We start from the raw sequence: 20,888 nt of genomic DNA on the forward strand, positions 1-20,888 counted from the left end.
GTTAAGTTGTTATAGAACTTAAGTTTTGTTTGTGCTTGTTAAATCTCTTACATCTAGAATATGCGAAACAGACAGTTCCTTGTTACTGTTGCTTTCCGTTATTGTTGATCTATTTTTTTTTTATTGGGCTAACCTAGTTTTATGTAACCTTAATTTTTTCCTTTGATTAGTTGTTTCACTAGTTTTATTTTTTTAGTGTCTTAGAAAAATTATAACATTATATTAGTTTTAGCTAATTTTTTTAATAGAGAAATGTAAGCGCATTGAGTTTTTTAAATGCGCCCCAAAAAAACTTATTATTATTATTATTATTATTATTATTATTATTATTATTATTAATAATAATAAAGTAATTATTTACCGTTACTGTTTTACTGTTAATTTACTGTTACATTTTCACAGTTAATTTTGTTTGCCAACTGTTTATCTCTTAAAATCTGATATTAATCACGATGTTGGTTATATTTCAAAATATAAATGAGTATTATGTATTGTGTAGTTCTTAATGTAAGTTCTTAGCTTGTATTTTATCTGTATATATTGAGAATATTTTATCTCTTGTATATATTGTAAATAGTTTTTCGATTTTAGCATTTATTAGGATATTTAGGGCTGATTTTGTTATTTTTCTTTTATGCTTTCACGGAGCCCGGTGGGGTTGTTTCCCAATGTCCCCATTTAGTGGTTTTATTACTGCTATTTCAGTTTTGACACTCAAATAAAGGTTTTATTATTTTTTTTATTATTATTAATGAAAATTAGAAATTAGTATCAGTTTACCAACCGTTGCTGGTTTTTCGCTTCAACCACTTTGACCAAAATCAGTCTTGCCGACTTAGCATGTTGTTCTTTGGTGATAGTATAATGCTTTGGCAAAGCATTAAAAAGTGTATTGACCCAGCGGTTTTAGAAATGGTGTTTTATCTACAAGCTTGAAAATCTGAGTGAATAAATAAAATTTAGGTTCTAAGAATAAAAAAAATCTTGTTTCTGCTTGTTAACATTAAATGATTCATCTAACGAGTTTGCAAGGGTTTGTTTTTAACTTCACTGTTTTTGAACCGACCAATTAGTTTCTTGGTGTTGCGGATGGTGCGATCACCGAATGCCGTAAAACAAACGGAGAATTCAAAAGACAAAAAACAATAACCAGACCACAGCAAAATAACTAACAAACAGTTTCCGTAACACCAGGATGTACCTCGAAACACCTGTCGAATTTATGTCCTTTTGATCTATGCGCAATCTTGACTGCCTTCTGGGCTCTTCGCTACAACAGGAGCTACTAAACGTTTTAAAAATAGTGAACATGTTGCGATTTAATTTGAGCGACAGGTTTGGAATATAGGTGTGCAATTAACGCTGTTATATTCATAGTTTGGCATGAATGTGATGAAATAGCTGGTGAATGAGAATTGATTTTCTACGTTACCGCAGATTTGAACCGCCGTGTAATTGCCTTGCTGTGAATAAAAAATTACTTTCACTAATGGGCGTCTTCAGTGAATGCCTTTTACAAATGGAAAACAATGAGTAACAAGACCTGGAAATAATTAGATGAAATATTATTTGGAAATAATTTTTTCAGGATCCCATTGTTTGTGTGCAGTAGTAAGCTCCTTTCAAATAAAAAAAAAACTTGTTAATATTCGCTTGTTGAGACATATAGTTTATGTGAAAATTAATCTTAATTTGTTACCACTAAACAACACTTTTTATGTTCCTCGCCTATTTAGCGGAACAACCGTCGCTAAAATTAGGTTATTAAAGCAAGATTTTCTGACAAAGTGTACTTGACACACTTTGAGAGAATCACCAATAATGGACAACTTTCTTTCTTTTTTATGGTAATAGAATATATGAAAATGAGAGAAATAACCATATGTAATAATCATTTTGGGTGACAGCAAGGGCAAAAATACACGCACGAACAAACCTCGCCATGGCTGCTTTGGAAACTGTTTTCTTCACTGTCTTCAACTGCTTGTCGTTGGTTATTGGCAGTTGCGCTAATTTCCTGGTGATTGTTTCGTCCCTGATGTTTATCTCTGTTCGAGATATAGAAGGGACTAGTTTGTTTCTGGTTAGTTTATCTGTGGCTGATTTCCTTCTCTGTGCAGTTTACCAACCGTTGCTGGTTATTCGCTTCAATCACCCCGACCAAACCCAGTCTTACCTGCTAAGCATGTTGTTCTTTGGTAAACTTTTAATGACGGCATCGTTGAACGGATTATTGGCTGTGAGCTTCGATCGCTTTGTGGCCATATATTTACCATTTAAGTACATCACCTGGATGAATGAGACAAACGTTGCACGGCTGATTTTAATTTCATGGGTGGTAGCACTTGCAGTAGGGATATTAAACTTAAGTGACAATTTCGGCGTAAAAGCATTTTCTCACTTGTACACCACCATAGTTATCGTGGTTGTTCCTATCCTCTATGGCGTCATTTACAAGGAGGCCAGAAAGCAGACTCAGCGCATCATTAATCAGTCCACGCCAACGACAAAGGATTTTCCAAATCGACACCACCTGACAGATAGAGCCATCAAAGGAGTAGGACTGGTGTTGGTAACAACACTGTTATGTTGGCTGCCAATGATTCTGTTTCCGGCGTTTTCGGAAACCCTGAAAAGCGATGAAGACATTTTGAGGGCGGTGTTATGGTGCCTCACTGCTTCGTGTGTCAACTCTTGCGTTAATCCCTTCATCTACTTTTACAAGTTCTCGAAATTTCGGCGCAACGTTCGAAAGTTATTTCAGAAAACTCGGAGTAATGTTGGCGTCAGTTTTCCGATTAAGATCAACAGGCGCGGCGGCAGAGTCAACCCGATGGCACAAGATCCACATCAAATGGAAACATCGAGGCGAGTTGCTTGGACAGGGAGTGAATGAGGCCACAACAGCGTGAGCATTAACTATTTTCACGTACTTTCCATCCAGGACTTTATTCTCTGAAGTGATGTTTGAAACTGTCTGGCGAGCAATTCCCAGATGGGACGATGCAAGCGCGCGTGGAAATTTCATGTTATTAGCGAATTTATACTTTATTTCATAAGGAATCGGCTTGTTAAAGGTATTGTGATTTTGAAACGATAGTGTACATCAGCTTTTGCTATAAGGGTGACCGTAGGGCCGATTTTGGCGTGCTCTTTAAATACTGTAAATTTGATTAAAGAAAATACAGATTAAGACAAATATAAACCCAAGAAGGTGACGTTTCGGCGTCATCCTGTGTATTTCGCCTTATGCAAACTGAATCGGAACTGAGTCAAACAGATGCAAACGAAAACTACGGTTTCCAAATGCATTATGAAGAGAGGCCGGGTGTTATTGACAATAAAAAAGAACACTAAGAAATGTTAATTTTTGAATGATTTTTTGCTGCTTCTACCGCTACGCTTTCTCATGTTATGATTTTTTTTTCACCAATATTGTGGGTGGACAATTTCAGCAGTAAAAGTGTTCAAGTATTGTTAACAGGGTTGCCACAGGTCAGGAAATGGTCAGGGAAAAATAAAATTCTTCGCGGTCAGGGAAAAATCAGGGAATTTTATTTTGAGTCAGGGAAAATTGACATTTTGAAGAAAAGTCAGGAAAAATTAGAATATAACACCACTGATTTTATACAATTGATGGCTGGAAGAAACATTTCAGGTCAAAGTGATCTCAGCGATGTTTTTTTTTCTTGGAAGTGGGGGCTTGAGGCCGCTACTATATCTGACATTTTGAATTTATTTGGGCAGGGAAATGTTATTTTTATCAGGGAAAAGTCAGGAAATTTTGAAAGCTTATGTCCGTGGCTACCATGTTTAAGCGCAGGAAATTCGCTAACTCAGTTGACATATTTTCGCAGCCTCATAGAAGCAGTTGATAAGTTGAAGGTGAATTCTGGGATAGTTACATTTAAATGTGTACCACAAAAAAGTGACAGCTGCCGTCTTCGCTGTTCGAGAAATCTTCTCTTGGCTTAGAAAAATCAGAAAAAATGTGAAACATCCTTCGAATCGTTCGCTTGCTCGTTTGCTTGCCAAAGTGTGACCAAAAGAGTAAAAAATATGAATAATACGCACATTCATTCGATGAGTGCAATCTTTTTTTTTTTTTTTTTTTTTTTTTTTTTTTTTTTTTTTTTTTTTTTTTTTTTTTTTTTTTTTTTTTTTTTTTTTTTTTTTTTTTTTTTTTTTTTTTTTTTTTTTTTTTTTTTATTTTTTTTTTTTTTTTTTTTTTTTTTTTTTTTCCGCTAAACTCTGAACCCTGGTAATAACACTGTCCTGCAAACAAATGCTTTAAAAATGAAAGCTTAACTGCTTGAAGTCGCAAATCCCCGATACGGGTTTTGTGATAAAGGATTGAAGAACTTTGTGCAGCAGTCATTTTGTTCCAGTGCGGATGAAGATTTTTTTTAACAGACTATTCGAATATTGGATCTTTATATTGCGGAATCAGTGTTCCATAAGGACGTCTAATCTTCGAGATGAGAGTGAACAGAGACTGGATGTTCTTATTTTATTTCATGAATTGTTCTTCTATAAGCCCAGGCTTACGTTCTAAGTGTATTCTTTAAATTTTGGTCGATCTCAGCCTCGACGTTCTCATAAACGTTTCTTATAATAATAAAGAAAGAGTGCATAAATAAACCGAATAATAGCGCTCAAAGCCCAGTTAAACTTCTCTTGACTGCGTTCAGCCCAGTTTAAGGATGGCGTCACTTGTTCGGTCCCAGGTCCCATATACTGCTAACAGACGTCTCCCACAAGCTAAAGTCGTTCCCAGGGTCTCCCTTCTTTGCGAGGTTGAATCACTGGTAGCCAGAAGAACAGTGGTGTTATCAACACGTACACCAGGGCTAACTCCCATTTTTGGCCCTTAGAAATGTATGGGGATAACAGAAATCCCTGGCTTACGTCGGTAATTAGGGCGCCTAATTTCGCCGAGTTTTAATTTCCGATTTCTGCGCAGCCGTCCTCGACACAACTACGCTGGGTTGCAAGTTTTAAGTCACGACGAGAACGTGGAGGAGTGTAATTATTTTATCATTATTTTTTTAAAAATTTGCAGTGGTCAGTACACTTAGCTATGATAACAGTGCATCCCAACAGACAAACGAACAAAGTCTGCAGTGACACAACAGCCGGTTGGCAGGATGAGGTACAATACAAAATCAATACATTTCAACACACAAACAGCGTTTTTATTGGATATTTCAGATTCAGTCCAGATGGTAAATACTTAGCAGTTGGATCTGACGACAGCTGTGTAGATTTCTATGAGCTTCGCGATGGACGACCGCTGACACGTGTTGGGTACTGCAAGGGAATTCCCTCATTCGTCACTCAGATGGACTTTTCTGCTGATGGCAAGTTTATTCAAGTAAGCGAAACCTCTAGGAATACATTTAGTCTGTTGTTATATATAGCTGAAAAAGTTAAGAAGGCTGAGTAAACAAATCTCCTTTTTCGCGCGCTCAATCCTCCCATTCTAACGACGTATCTCTTCAGAAATTCCTGTGCCATTGTCTGATTGGTTGTTGCTTGGTTACGAATTTTCGCGCGCAAGTAGCAACCAATCAGAAACACGGTACACAAAGCTGTAGAGCTACGTCATTAGTATGGAATTTTCAGGTAAAAAATATCGGACGTCTTTCGAACAGAGCTCAAGAATTGAGTGCACAAAGTGAATCAAATCCGCGTTTAACATGTACACAAACATGTTAAACTTGAAATCAATTTGGTTTACTTTTTTATTCTTTAATGGTTGCCAACTTATTTTTTATTTATTGGTTAAGGTGTCTACAGGCGCTTATGAGCGCTTGGTTTTTACTGTTCCTGGTGGAAACCCTTTGAAGGACAGAAAAGAAATCAACAGAATCACGTGGGCCTCGTGGACTAGGTAAGTGGTTTTAGTCTCTAGCTTCTAGACTTTGGACTCGTCACGCAATCTTTCTTCCGGCATGATTGCGTGACGTGCCAGGATGGGCTCCTGGACGTGCACAACATGGACCGTTTGCGTAAGAGGCTATCATCAGATTATCTTAACTTCGTTTTATTTAATTTCAGTGGTTTTCCAAAGGGGAACGTACTTTTTAATCAGTTTTAATTTGCTGTGGACATTTCAGTGCTCTAGGTAATGAAGTGATTGGCGTGTGGCCGCGAAACGCTGACAAAGCTGACGTCAACTGCGCCAATCTTTCGTCCAGCGGTCTCTCGCTCGCCACTGGTGATGACTTTGGTTTTGTAAAGTTGTTCGAGTTCCCTGTCACGGAGAAATTTGTAAGTTTATTATTCCTCAGTCTTGCTCCGTTGTTATGATAATAATAATGATAATGAATTTATATAGCGCATTTTTCATATGTATATGTTCAAATGCAGACCACAACACCGGGAGCTTCGTTCACTACTCTTTGCGAATAGTGTGTGGGTTCTTTAACGTCCCCTGTTATAAGACTGAAGATACAGGAGACGGGACCTACGGTTTATCGTCCTTTTCGGAGAAGACTAGAATGTGTAACCATTTGTAGATGTAATTACAAAGGCAGCACATTCTCCTCAGTGATTTTAAGACCTGAGCCTTGTCATAAGAAGGTGGAAAAAACTGTCTAGATTTGTAAATTACAAATAGCCTTTAGCTTTATTTTCTGGTATCGATACGAAGTACGAAATGTCCAGCATGTTTATTTTCGTCCTCAGGCCCCCTTCAAGCGGTACGTGGGCCACTCTGCTCATGTGACTAATGTCCGTTTCACGTGTGATGACCGCTATCTGATCAGCGCGGGCGGAGACGATTGTTGGTAAGTGAGACAAAAATTCATTCCCATTACTCTCTCCACCTAGGTGTATAAATTGGTACCGGCGAACTAATGCTGGGGGGTAAACCTGCGATGGATTAGCATCCTGTCCAGGGAGTAGAAATACTCCTCGTCGCTTTATGCTCCGGCTCTGGCGGTATAGGCTACTTGTCTTGACGCAGACTTTGCCTTTTTGCAAGCTGCACTACAACTCAGTTCAAACAAATTCTTTAACATTGTCCTGTTTTTTTTATTTTCTTTCAGCGTCTTCGTTTGGAAATGTATATGAAAACCCTTAGCACCAAGTAACATGATTTCGTAGAAGTCATTGTGCTGGACAAGAAACGTAATGGAAAACTTCAGTTCGTGTAAGAACCGCCTCGGAATATGAAGCAAGTCTCCTTGTGACGTTTATAGACGGAAGACCAAGTCGCTTATTTTATTTGGAATGACTCCTGTAAGATTTGGCGTTCAGGTTGCTAAGCAACACAGCGTGAGATTGACTGTTCGTGTTGCTCTCGGATTGGACGAAAAAAAAAATTAGGAAACTTGGCAAATGCTTCTTCGGAGATTTGCTACAAACAGCGCTTGTAACCCAGGCTGTTATTCTGAAAAGGGTGAGATTTGTTGGTAGCTAGAGACAGAAGTTTCCTTCTCTGATATCTTAGGGAATACTTTCTTTAAAAAGATTGTTATCTGTTATTTATTGAATTTAGGAAGCACTGAACCAGTACCCTGGGCCCAAAGGTTTCCTTTTTCTCAATTCGAGGAATGAAGGGGGGCCAAGCCGCCATTGCAGGGGTAAATAGATAAGCTCAAATTGGAATGTTAGTGGCGATGAGTCAGATAAGTAGAATTAGTTAACGAATAATAAGTAGAATTAGTTAACGAATAATAAGTAGAATTAGTTAATGGAAAGGATGTAAAGGGGTTGGTTTCACGGTATTGTATTTAAGTGGACGCAAATAAATGGCCCACACTTACTGTAAGTAAGAAAAAAGAAACAGCTTGTGAAGGCCATTGATGGTACAATAAAGCTTATAAATCAATACGCTTTTCACTTTACTTTGTTCAACTGAACGTGCTTGCAGAGTTTTAACGGAGTATTCGGCCTCGATCCTTAAAGAAGACTAATTTCCATATTTTAGTTTTGATAATTACTCCCTAATTGTTTATTTTATTCCTTCTTATCATAGCATAATGTGCTGATAATTCGAGAGAACAATGAGAAAGGCGCTGCTTTTGCTCAAAGTGTGTATTTTAAGCGTTGTACCGTGTGTCCGTTGTTTAAGATCCAGCCTGGACGAAACGAACTCTTTGGAAGTGACTACCCTGGGCTCTTGCCCGTACACGGAGACGCAGTTTTTACGTGCATAAACAACACTGAGTGATTTGTTTTCAATGAAACTGAAAGAGGATTGTCAAAAAGTACCCAAAAACATCGAGCCCAGTTAATACTTCCAAGACCAGATTTAAAGACCCGTTGATGAACGAGTAACAACTCGGTTGGTAAAACTCGCTTATGAACCACCTGCAAGACAATATCACAGATGTCTTTGATGTTCTGTACAGACCTTTATTATGTTTTTACAAATCCTTAAAATATTATTGGTCTCTATATTGAACTTCTTCAGGTCACTTGGACTTTTATATCGTCATATCGTACTGGTTACCATTACTAAGGTAAATAGTTGTTTCAGTACATACAAGTATTAAATACCATTATATTCACCACCTAAAACTTATACTAACACGGTTTTAGAAGCCCCCAGGATTATTTACTAGTTTGGTATTTTATAATATTGTTTTCAGCCCAACGAATAGCTGTGCAATACTGAAGTTAATGTTTCACCTGTGAAACAATAAGGCATTTGTCTAATTCGATACCAGTACCAGTAATAGCGCGGGTCGAGTTTGTTGTTGCCGAGGATTTTTTTGGGTAATCCGGCTTTCCTCCACAAAAACAAACTCTTCTAAATTCTAGGTTTGTCAGTCGCAAGACTGTTATGTGTAACCCTCGTTAAACGAAGCCGGTTTATTTTATTTACAGTAAAAATTGAATATTATTTATAAAAGAAACAGTAAAAAATTAATAAATTAACTGAGACTATATATAGATTTGTTCTTAGTTTTCGTTCTTAATGAACAAATGCTATTTTGATATATATTTTTTTCGAAAACGCGATTATAAGTTTCCTGACGTCAAAGAAAAACTATATAAAAATATAAATGTACAACATTTAAGAAATAGAAAACATGTTCCGTGTTTCTATCGAGTTTTAGTAGAAACTCGGCGTGTTCATTGGAAATCCGCGAACTGATTGGTCCCCACGATCATCGCCGAGAAAACAGTCGCGCGCCGCGAGCTCAGCGGTAAGCCAGTGCACAAATTGAGGTGGACTGAAATCCTTGAGCACAAAACAAGACACCCCCGCGAGCGAAGTCAACGTGCGCCTCGTGACTATTGCTCATAGAAAACTCGGGCTGTAGTCTAATTGTTAAATAGAAACACGAGTGGAAGTTTGGGAGAACGAGAAATGCTGTGGGAACACGAGTCGATAGACGAGTGTTTCCACAGCTTTTTCGAGTTCTCCCAAACTTTCACGAGTGTTTCTATAACTCGATAGAAACACGGAAAACATGTTTTCTATTTCTTTTAGAAAACAGCACAAAGAAAATAACGCACATCAAAGTAATATTTAGCGCTTTATTTAACATCAAAACGTAGATTCTCTTCACCTCGCGGTTTTACGTCATGAACAGTAATCAACCAATCATAGTACGGGAGTCGATGAACAGAAATAAATCAACTGTTCAACATTTGCTTCAAGGCTAAAATTCACCGTTGTTTGGCCAAACAAACAAAGAAAACAGGCCCCAAAGTTAACGTAATTATGAGAAATAACTAAGTCGATGGTTTAACTGAAGTCCAGCACTGGAAGGAGTCAAGAATTGTGGTTTTATTTCGCTTCATCGAACTAACCGAATGGTTTGACGACCGACGATCGAGCGACTCGAACCTTGGAGGTGAAAGTGAATTATTTTTCTGTTAAAAGAAGTTTGACTCGGCATTCTGGACGAATATCTTGTCCAGTCAGGAGGAGCTGTGAATAGTTCTGAAGTGCTGCAAAGCCTAGAATGGAGTGAAGTTGCGCCAATTCATATACTTCTTTGAAAGGTCAGCCGCTTCGATAATTTCTTTCACAGACTATTTTTGAATGTGTAGCGGGCTCTGTAAACATCTTACTCGCTTGTTTTAAAATGTGCAAATATTTGTTTAGTCTTAACCTGGTTTTTGTCAGCTGTGACATTAAAATTTGGCACAATTATTAGTTGTTATTTTTGCATTGCTTATTTTAGCGCCGTGAATATTGATTGCCGTGTCTACGACAACTGTCTGTGTCTCCATCGAGTTATAGAAACACAATTTTTAACCAATCAGCGCACGTATTTACTTTGTGCTATTTTCTAATACTTATTAGTAAAACTCAGCTGTGTTCTAATGGAAATCCGCGAATCTGTTTGGTTCTCCCACTTTTTTTTATTCGCCGTAGAAAACAGTCGCGCGCTCGCGTTCTTTTTTATTTTTTTTTTTTTTTTTTTTTTATTTTTTTTTTTTTTTTTTTTTTTTTTTTTTAAAATTTTTTTCCTCTTTTTTTTTTTCCCCCCCTTTTTTTTTTTCCTTTAATAATCATTCCACGAAACTCGAAAACCCCCGGGGCACATGATAACCACTCATATGCGACGAGGTTGAGTGCAAGATGTGTTTTATATATCATACCGGCAACCCCACGATTACGAGAAACGTTTATTTACCATCAGAACCGTTACAGTTTAAAGATGCACTGATCTTCCCCATTCCTCTCGCCCGAGTTTTCACTCACGGGATATTAGCCGATAGCCTACTTGCAGGGAATCAGTTAGAGTGCGCTTGCTCGTATACCTGGAGTTGCCATTACTGGTCCTGGTTGTTCAAAGGGCGAATAACACTATGCACCGGATAAATCACTACCCTGTGGATAGTGTAGTTTGTTTTGCCAAAACTTATCCGCTTGACAGTGATTTATCTGACGGATAGCGCTAGCCACCCTTTGAATAACTGGGCCCTGATAATTAAGTGTAATAACTATGAACGATTTTTCATGCTCGACTTGTGGCTCTTCAAGTACAGTTTTTATAATTTCTGGATTTTTATGGCGAACAATGGATATGAAGTGTTAAGTGTACAAGGATAATAAGAGTAATTCACTACCTTTTTACTTGCCTCGAGTATCCTCTTCCCCCTCCCGAGGGCGGGGCAAAATGGGGTGCGACAAACCCCCCCAAAATTCTTAAGTGATAATCCCCACCCTCTGCCCTCCGTAAATACCTCAACCTTTCAAACCTCCAAAAATATTCCATATCAAACTCTCTCCAAAAATACATGTGAAAATTTATAATCCCCCAAATACCAAAATCATTAATTTCAGTAATTCCTTGCACCTCGCCGTCACTTTAGTACCTAGCACAGGAATGAATTTAGCGACTATTCACCCGGCCCAAGAAACGCCAAAACTGTAGACTAGTTCGAATATAGTCCCATTATAGTATAAATACCTTCCTCTAAAGTGGACAGACCCGAGACTGAAGGGGCTCGGCTGTCTATATGTGACTGACTATACGAGAGAGACCAACTTTGTGCCCGCTACATGAGAAGTTATATGTGTACAATCAATCTCTCGCCTGTTAAAGTCTAAATACGGCTTTCTCTATCCAAAGACCAAGAGTCTGACTCACTAAAAGGCTCTCTTTCCGGGTCATAAATGCTTCCGGAATGTCCGAAGAAAGTTCTCATGGACTCCGCGTAAGATGTCCCGTCATCCCACTCGGCATCTTCAACATCTGAAATGTCGTCGTTGCCTAGCAGCTTTCTGATGGAGTCCCGCCCCTTATTTCGCCTGTCCAGGTACATCGTGCTTTCGCTCAAACTAAACAAGCTACACTTGCTGGACATTTTCTCTAAGCCGAGTCCTTTGCAAGGTGTCCGTAAGTCTTCACGGGGTGGTTCATCCTCAATATCAAACTGCTTTTGGGCTTTATGGACTTTGTATTTGCCCGATCGGTTCACAAGAGAAATGTCTTTCAGTTCGTTGCTGATATTTCTCAAGTGTCTTCTAATGTCTTTGATAAACGACCTTTCGATAGCAATCTCACTGTTCTCCAGATGTTTCTGGCAGATTAAGTCATAGGCACTCCAGTTAACTGGAGTGTACTTGTGACCGTCTTCAAGTTCCTTCCTGGATTTCACATGTTGCTGTTTAACACTGTAACTGTCTCTCTTCGGGAAGAATTTTGCACTTCTCAGTGAGTCTATCTTTTTCCCTATTGCATTCTTAGCGTAGTCGATGAACACTCCCAACATTTTGTATTCCTCTGTGTCTCGATCTGGATAAATTCTCACTTCTCTGTAAGACTCGTTTAGAATCGCCAGAAACATGTTTATTAGAATGCACGCCATTGTCGTCATAAAGAAAAAGAAGTAGAGCGGTCCAATGATTCGATTGGCTTTCTTAAGCTCGTGATAGTTCGTATCCCCGCCGATGAACATACCGAACTGAGTTCGGAAGACTTCGGAAACGCTCGAGTACGCCTTCGTGGTGCTTCCGAATACGAGAAGCGCGATCTGCATGAAAGCCAAGAACGCCACCATGAACACGGCCGAGTAGGAAATGATCTTGTCCCGGCAACGTGCCATGCTGGCGGCTAAACTGGAAATGTGCTCGTTGAACTTCAGGATCTTAAGAACCTTGACGGTTAAAATAAACACCAATATGGCCATCAGTGCGTTTTCAAGATCAGACCACAACACAGCGTAGTGAAAGCTTGACGTTTCAAAAGGGTTTGCGTGAATTCTGTTCACTAGCTTCGTGGTGTGATACCTTCGGAAAATCGACAGCGTCACTGTGGCTGTTGCAGCCAAAATTTGCGCCATTTCCACATAGGCCCATGCAGACTTAAAGTATCTACACCTTTCCTTCCAGATTTTAACTGCTTCGGCTACAATGAAGTAGAAGACCATAAGAAGGACAACCAGCTCGCAAACCGCGCTAATAGATCGTGTCCCGGATGATTTGGCTCCGTATAACGACATGGTGTTGATTCTCTTAAAGGTGACAGCCCCACCAAGGGGGAGAGCCTCAAAGATATACGATGCAGCACTGAAGAGGTTGGTCGACGAGTCGAAAATCATGAACTCGACGAACACTGCCCGAGTTCGCTCGTCAATCCAGGAATTATCCTGCAAGTTGTGTATGACCCTTAATGCTGATGATTTCGTGTAGCCAAGATCCGCCACGAATCCACCTCCTCCGTAAAGCGCTCTCAAGCCCTGGAGGGGAAGGTTGTGGAGCTCGTCTGAGGTCTTGTAACGCCAAGGTCTCGGGCACATCTCGCGCAGCGCGAACTCAGACAGCAGCGCTGTTTCATTGGCTGGGATTTCGCGCCATTTCGGCATGCTGAAGCGTGTATCGTCTTCGTCAGACATGCTGTAAGGTGGCAGGCAAGAATGCAATGTTTCTGCAAACTTAGGTAACCGAGTTGCAATCGGACACGGCCCTAAAGAAAACCAAAAAGATGATTAGATAATTACATAAAAAATGAAAGTTCCTAAACAAGAGCTTAAGTTAGTAAATGCGCTAGCCGATTGCATTTAGCTTGTTTTCGGGAGTTTATTCAGTATGAAACGGATTAATGGTACCGTCCGAGCAGTTGGTTTCTCCAAGGCTGAACGTTCCCCTAGGAACGAATGTTTGTAGCTACGTAGGAGATGCTAGCGGGGTAGGTTACTAGTAGAAATTGTTTACATTTTATAAACATTTATAAAATTTCACTCATAAGAACAGGGGCTTTGATTTCATCGTTGTCTGTTCATTTTAAGTATTCTTAAGTCATAGCTGATAACAAAGGGAACTTCTTTTTTTTTTGCCTAATTGTATGTGTTGTCAATTGTCAATAGTCAAGTTTTTTCTTTTTTATAGGGAGTATCTGTTAGGTGTTGGACTTCGGAGTTCGTTTGAAATGTTAGTGGTCTCCACCCTCAGCCTTAGCCCCGACCTCACCCTGACCGCCAGGGCTTTAGGCTGAACTCTTGATCGAGAATTCCGGGTTTATACATAATTAAATTGCATTTACCTGGTTTAACCCTAAGCTGTCTGAAGCGAGGCATGCCGACCAAGTAGCCCGACATGTCGGATATAAATCCATCTTTGTACTCAAATGCTTTTCCATTGTACCACTTAACTTCATACATGGCGGGAACCAGATATTTCTTAGTCCAGTCCCAAAATGTGTCAGCATTGTGAATCTTGAAGAAAACAAATCACCAGTAAGAAGTGTTTTGGGGTTTCTCGTAACTCACCAATTAACTTAACTTAGATATCTTAGCTCAGTGACTCAGTGGCAAGCAAGCTCGATCGATCGGTTGGTCAGTGAATTACTTATAGGCGCTTTAATGTTTCAGTGCCTTTATTTCTGACTCTTCCTAGAACCCGAAATGTTTGATTTTCCTTCTTCATACACTATATTACCTTCTGAAATTTGGGCAACAGTTCGTCAATTCCATTCGTCATCCAGTAGTGCCCAGTGTCCTTCCGTCCGTAGCAGATAACCATCAGTGCCCAGGCAAACACAAGGTAGAAACCGAGCTCAATGAGGACTCGCGCCATGATCAGCACTCGCAAGCGGTACTCGCGGAAACGCTCCAGTTGTTGTTTGTCTGGTTTAAGTGGATTATGAGACTCGCCCTGATAAAAAAACAACGTAAATTGTTATGTTATGCTTTCTAGTAATATTCCCACGCGTTATACGGAATACAGTCCAACCTTCATGTGCGACAATTTCGTAAGCGGCCACTTTCTGTAGGCTACCACTGTATCAAAATACCAAAATTCACTTCTCGCAGGTATGCACATTTAAGGCTTATAGATTTTCTGTAACAAACTTTTCATAGTAAGAAGCCCGGTATATGGCGCGAAACGGCTGTATGCGTGAAACAACTGAAAGCATTGACTTACGATCGCGAGTTAAAACGGACTAATTACAGTAATTTTCGTGGAACATTAAGTACAACAAAGAAAAGTAAAGCTTAATGTCTCTTAAAGAACTGACATTTTTACCTTTACTTTAGAATGCGCCACAGACTTCAGTTGCTCTTTAACGCTGTCATCCTCTGGCGCCTTCTTGATGATCAGCGCTAACAGTGAAGCCACGACTACCACCTTGATTGGCTGAATAAACAACACGTCCTGAGTAAAGGATACCAGTATGGAGGTCAGCCATTGATTGGACACTTCAGTGCCCCACATCATGCTGTAGAAGACGGTGAAGGCGGCAGAAGTCAGGGAGGTCAAAATGCACAGAGCCCATCCAACATACACAAAGAACCGAGGCAGGGAGCAGCCTGATTTGCGTATTGGCTCCTGCGTGAGGCTGTCACTGTCTGTGCTATAAGCTTGCGTGTCGACCTCCTCTTTGGGTTTGCTGTTGCGGAAGATAAACACGATTAAGACGTTTACCGGAACGACCAATACAGCACTTTGTATACCGATAATGATCTGTCTCCAGCTCAGTACCAGAGGACCGAGCTGAAAAGAGTTACTGGTGTCTTCGGCACCAAATTGGTAAAACATGGCGTTTGTGACCATTGCTGACATCAAAACGGACAAACAACATGACACGCGCTGGACGCGCGTGAACGGACTCGTCGGAGGTCTGGTAATCACTGAAAGCCAGATGTGCCCATCCCCAAGCCCCGCGGCTGCCCTGCTGTAAAACTTGTTCTTAAAACTGTTGATTTCTTTGTGTGACGACACGTAAAGTACGCGCTCGATCTTTCCATCCTCCCTCTCGGCAGCCAGCCAGCGGTTGCACACAAAGTGCCACGTGGTGTCGGTCTTTGGATCCCGGATGACAATTTTGTTTACAAACCATTGAGGATTATCTCCAGAATTGTCGTGCCAGATTTTAATGTGCGACAGATCGCCCAAAGATTCCTTAAGTGACAACATAAACGTGTTGACGCTTCCACGAGCGAACAGCTTCTTGTTGCACATGGTGCTGCAGTTCAGAGGAATGACGTCAGTGTCTCGATCGTCTCCGTATATCATGATGGCGACATTGGCTGACGTGCCGCATCGCCGCCATAAGCCCGTGTAGATTGACAGCTCGTAACAATGGTTATTCATATTGACCTCGCCAAGCGGAATCACTTGTGTCACCTAATGAAAGACAAATTTAGATTTAAATCACCTTTCTTGCATATTTTATAATGAAATTAAACGCTAAAATATTGTTAAAATTTATTTTAAAACTTTAAAAACTTTAAAAAAAAGTAGACGACGTTTCGGCGCTACTCTACGCCATTATCAATTTAAAAGAAGTGATAGTTAAAATAAGAATATATATAACGTGAAACAATAAAAATAGTTGTGTGTCCTATGGGCATAATACGTAAAGTAAAACAATGGAAAAAACTAAAAGTTCTAATTAAAAATAGAGAAGTATCAAGTAAATAATTTGGCGCGGATAGAGTCACTCTGGGTGTCCAGGGAAGGATTAATGTCCCTGATGAACAGCATTTCGTATACGAGGCAGTTAAACTTGCTTCTGCATTTCTTTAAAACTCTGAAAAGGTGATTAATCTTTGCTCCTTTGCTGCCATGTTGTGCCTCAAGGTGTCTACCGATTTTTTACTCAGAAATTAAGAATCTTTTTGCACATGTACTGAAAAAGCCACTCTTTCCTGTAACCTTTCCTGTAACTTTGAATAAATTATCGAGAGCCTTATATCTAAGGTGGACAATAGCTTACACGCGATTGGCTCTAACTAGCTCTTGAGAATCCACGCACGCTCGACACTACATTTCCTGTCCCACAAGTTTTACTTTGATAAATCCCCACATCACCGGCAACGTCAACTGACCTCCAAGGAGGACAATACAGTAAAAACCCGCGAGTAAGAACCTAACATTTAAGAACCTATTAAGCCTAAAATTTGAAAACAGGTTCTTATTTTCTAAAATTAATTAAATATATTTACTTTTAGGAAAAATATAACAAGTCAGCATTATGGATCATCTTGGAGATACGTAACCCAGAAGCCTTATTAAGAAAAAGGCCGAATACCACTAAAATCTCTATTAAATGACATTGAAATTTTTTATTCAAAAATTAAGAACCTTTTAAGAACCTTATTAGCCTAACTTTGTGTTAATAACCATTTTTGTAAGAACCTGTTTAGGCTAATCTGAAAAACAATAGGTTCTTACTCGCGGGTTTTTACTGTAGTTCAAAGTGTTACTTGTCATGCGTCAAGGGAGGTCCGGAGTAGCGATACCTTTACTTACATGATTATAAGCGTATATAAGGTAGCCAAAGGCCCAACAATAGAATCGTAGCCGTCAACCGACATAGTGGTATTATTATCCACCAACAAATCAACGGTACGTCTAGTAATTGTTGAGTCTGTTCATATCCCAGGGATTGGAGAAGCCAATTGGCTACCGTCCCACTCCTAGATGAAACCATCAAAAGTGCTTTTACCCTGAATTTACTCACCTTCTGTTTGTCGCTTTTGTCCGCTCTTCGTGCAAAGACAACCGCGATTAAGTAAATACCAAGCATCGCACACACAGTGGCGAGAACCACAAAGTTCCCAGTTTCCAAGATGTTGCTGAAGGCGTCCCACACTTGGTCAAAGTCGATAGGATTCGGAGCAACTAAGAAGTCGCCGCCAAACGCTGAGAGATGAGTACAGAGACACTGGATAGAGCCATTGGCTGAATTTGGCCCAACCTTTAATCATGGTAACAAGGAAAGCAGATTATAAAACAATGCACGTAAAAGTTGCTAATGCTGAAAGAGAAAGGTCAAGACTACTGTTATGTCTTGTTATCACTTTTCCACTTTTTATAATGCTTGATAACAAAAACAAAAGAATAATAGCGTTGATTTTCAATGACTGTCATGAAACCAAAACTAAATAATCCACATTCAGCCCACTATATAGGCTACAGTGCGCAAAGTACCGTCTGTGGGCCAATCAGAGCTCTCAGTGAAACCTTTAAGCGCGGGAAAAGTCACGAACCCAATTTTGGTTTTGGGATCTGATTGGCCGAGGAAACAACATCTCTGTTCTTATTGGTTAAATCCTGCCGTTACACGAGTATTTTTAACCAATCACAAAGCTCAGCTCAAACTATATTACAAAATGATTACTTTTATGTTACAGGATAGCTTTACAGGATATCACTTACCCTGCATCCCTCTGACGTCCATTTTTCTTTACTCTCTGACCAGTACAAACACGCTCCCATAGAGATGGACAAGGTATAGTTAACATCAGTGCTGGGGTCAAACATAGGAACCTCCACTCTTGGTGTTGGGGGAGGGGTGGTCGGGGGGTCCTTAAATTCTACGCATATTTCAGACCTCTTTTGTCTCCCATTTCCCGAGCAAGATCTCCGCCTACGTTTAGTTTTCACTGAATCCTCGTTTGAGTTAGGCAATCGAATTCCAATGAAATGCAAACCAATATGACCCGTGACATTACTGGAAAGCGTTAACAAGTGTGGATCACTGGTGCAGTTAAAGTATCCATTATACACTGCAGGATCCGAAGCTTCTTCCAGTTTTTTCGCGTGCTTTTTGCACGACGAAAAATCCGGAACTTCCGCCATGAAATCGTAGTTCGTAACTGTCGGCCGCTTTAGATGGCGAAAATAAACTTGAAGCTTTGTTCCGTTCGATGGCATAACCTTTACACTTGAAACCATTTCTTCAGAGGGAATCACAACTCGGTGATAGCTCATGCTGCCATTAATGCTTGGTTTTACGAACGAATGCAAAGGAGCTTGGTCTCCCTGTGGTCGGTCGGTTTTTATATTCAGCTCAATCTCCTGAGACAGTCCTGATACGTTTAACAGTTCTCCTTTCTCGTCTTTCAGGTCAATGCTGATCACAGCTGACTTCACAGTCTTGGCACTTTTGTCCCACGAGAAGGGGTTATTTTTAAGAGCCAGCATCTAGAAAAGATTGAAAGCACTTTTGCCATAAGTTAAAATTTCTTTAAGGGTTCTGAGGGTCTCTCGTTACCTCAAACAACCAGTTAACGAGGATTATCATAGAGGCTTTATGTTATAAATTTTGAGTCTTTGTGTTGAGTCCATCGAAACGACTCAGTTTCAGGTAGAAATATTATTACCCTCTGTCTTTGTCCGTATGTCTGTCTGTTTTTCTGTCTGTCTATCCGTTTGTTAATCCGTCTGTCGTCTGTCTGTCTGTCTGTCTGTCTGCCTGCCTGCCTACCTGCTTGCCTAGCTACCTGCCTGTCTGCCTGGCCGCTTGCCCTATCTGTCTGTCTGTCTTTTTTTCTGCCTACCCGCCTACGTTTCCATCTGCCTATTTGACTGTGTGCCTGTCTGTGTTTTCTTAAATATCCTTTAAATGTCTATCTAAAAGGTAGACCAACGACCAATGACGGAGATTTTCAGGACTACTCTTACTAGGACGATCATCACTACTGAACATGAACCATTCATTTCCTTTGTCTTTTCATACCTGTGTGTCCACGTGTGCCATGCCCATTGCCTGTGAACCCAACAACTTCTCAGGGGGCGGGAAGCTCACTTTGCTGTCACTTATCTTAGCGGGTTTGTCGCTGATTGCGCTTGGAAGCTGTCTGTTTAACCTCATGGATATCGACTTGGTCTCCATTTCGAGAGGCTCGTCACCAACTTCTTTTGAGGATAACATGCTGTCACCGACTTTAGTGATTAGAATCCAGGCTTTTCGGGCCAATACTTTTGTCTGTTAAAAGACATGTACACCCACCTTATTTAAAATATATAAGATAATTTGAAAGCACTGCAAGGCCCTGATAAGCCAAAAGCTATTGGCTACTTAATTGTTTGTCAATTGCTGTATGCGGTTGCTTCCGCTGACGCGATAATAGGATTTCGCATGACAGGTAAACGAGATCAAATCATTATTCGTTCGATCACCCTGGATTTGTATTTTAATTCATTTTCACAAGACCGAGTTCTGTCTGTGAACGCTAGGCTTGTATGGTAAAAACGTGATTCCTTTGCGCCCTGTGAAAATCTCTCTTTACACATGAGCATCAATTCATAACGAGCTAAAGCCTGAAAGAAAACTGCAAGCCGAGAAAACAAGAACAAACCTTTGTTACGTTAACTTTGTTCTCTTCCACCTCTTCCTCCTCCTCAGTTTCACCTTGTTCTTGAGTCTCAGGTTTTGCAACAGATCCATCCAGCACGTTGCCAATTCCCAGCAGCAGATTATTTCCCGCCTTTTTCATACCATTCGGATCTTTTCCGCTTGTTCCGCCGGAGAGGTTTTGAAACTTGTCCGCCATGTTTTCCAAAACGTCAACTGAGGTCCACTGAGGGAATGCATACGAGTATCTTGTTAGTTTCAACATCAACACATCAATTCTCTTTGCTGCGGATCATCAAATTTTCTGTTGTTTTTTTTGCATTTTAAAAATTAAAAATGTTAATTCGAATTGTTTTTAATGTTCATCAATAAACCGTTTTTTGGATGACACAACCGTCATCATCATTCATGGTTACGTAACAACGTTATTTTCGTCGAAATGAGTATTTTAATTTGGTAATGACAATTATTTTGAGGCAAAAAATAAGACGCTTTCAGTACTGCGTCGCCCTAGAAGCCATTGTTATTCAGTCTCGGTTATTTCTGCACAAGACTTTTAAAGTCATTTTAATGACTTAAAAGTACTTAAACGGACCAGCCCCCGGGCGACCAGTTTTTTTAAAAATCTAGTCAAATGTTCCTACCTGGGATTCCTCTGAGAGCTCTTCACTTTTATCAGTTGCACTGGCCACTACAGAGGTCACGAGAATCAGCCCCTGAAGGTCATCAACTTTGACCTTTGACGAATGTTTAATCATTTCGTCCTTGAACTAAACAAGAAGCAAAGGAAACATTTATTATCGTGAAAACAGTACTCTCTACTCTCGTGATTTCCCCCTCTTGGGGCCTTTCTCATTTCTCCTTTTCTCCGCCTTGCTTCGATAGACT

At 40.0% G+C, this 20,888-nt stretch overlaps 3 protein-coding genes across 5 annotated transcripts in view; 2 read left to right on the forward strand and 1 right to left on the reverse strand.

The window, feature by feature from the left end:
* The window catches only part of LOC144634482 (echinoderm microtubule-associated protein-like 6), a 40,071-nt gene extending 32,234 nt beyond the window's left edge, over positions 1-7,837 (forward strand). Inside the window, exons 34-38 of the mRNA XM_078493438.1 lie at positions 5,212-5,374; positions 5,790-5,893; positions 6,120-6,273; positions 6,691-6,791; positions 7,053-7,837. Of these exons, the coding sequence (XP_078349564.1) occupies positions 5,212-5,374; positions 5,790-5,893; positions 6,120-6,273; positions 6,691-6,791; positions 7,053-7,077 (547 nt within the window). The 3' untranslated portion in view covers positions 7,078-7,837. The remainder of the gene's footprint in view (positions 1-5,211; positions 5,375-5,789; positions 5,894-6,119; positions 6,274-6,690; positions 6,792-7,052) is intronic.
* Positions 690-4,239, forward strand: LOC144634487 (adenosine receptor A2a-like). Its single transcript, XM_078493445.1, has one exon. It carries the CDS (start codon positions 1,943-1,945, stop codon positions 2,894-2,896), a length of 954 nt encoding a protein of 317 aa, XP_078349571.1. The 5' UTR covers positions 690-1,942; the 3' UTR covers positions 2,897-4,239.
* Positions 7,838-10,477: 2,640 nt separating the features above from the next.
* LOC144634480 (polycystin-1-like protein 2) overlaps positions 10,478-20,888 on the reverse strand; it is a 43,404-nt gene continuing 32,993 nt past the window's right edge. For all 3 annotated transcript variants that reach the window (XM_078493436.1, XM_078493435.1, XM_078493437.1), the window contains exons 12-20: positions 20,645-20,770; positions 20,005-20,226; positions 19,383-19,631; positions 18,080-18,847; positions 17,382-17,618; positions 14,942-16,042; positions 14,354-14,569; positions 13,959-14,130; positions 10,478-13,382 (exon numbers count right to left, since the gene is read on the reverse strand). In XM_078493436.1, the coding sequence (XP_078349562.1) occupies positions 11,521-13,382; positions 13,959-14,130; positions 14,354-14,569; positions 14,942-16,042; positions 17,382-17,618; positions 18,080-18,847; positions 19,383-19,631; positions 20,005-20,226; positions 20,645-20,770 (4,953 nt within the window). In that variant the 3' untranslated portion in view covers positions 10,478-11,520. The remainder of the gene's footprint in view (positions 13,383-13,958; positions 14,131-14,353; positions 14,570-14,941; positions 16,043-17,381; positions 17,619-18,079; positions 18,848-19,382; positions 19,632-20,004; positions 20,227-20,644; positions 20,771-20,888) is intronic.

Source organism: Oculina patagonica, chromosome 13, assembly GCF_052425735.1.
Source record: "Oculina patagonica isolate OP01 chromosome 13, crgOcupat, whole genome shotgun sequence".
In the NCBI taxonomy this organism is placed as follows: domain Eukaryota; kingdom Metazoa; phylum Cnidaria; class Anthozoa; order Scleractinia; family Oculinidae; genus Oculina; species Oculina patagonica.

Excerpts from the sequence above, each read along its gene's own strand:
- LOC144634487 (XM_078493445.1), top strand. The coding sequence starts at position 1,943 with ATGGCTGCTTTGGAAACTGTTTTCTTCACTGTCTTCAACTGCTTGTCG.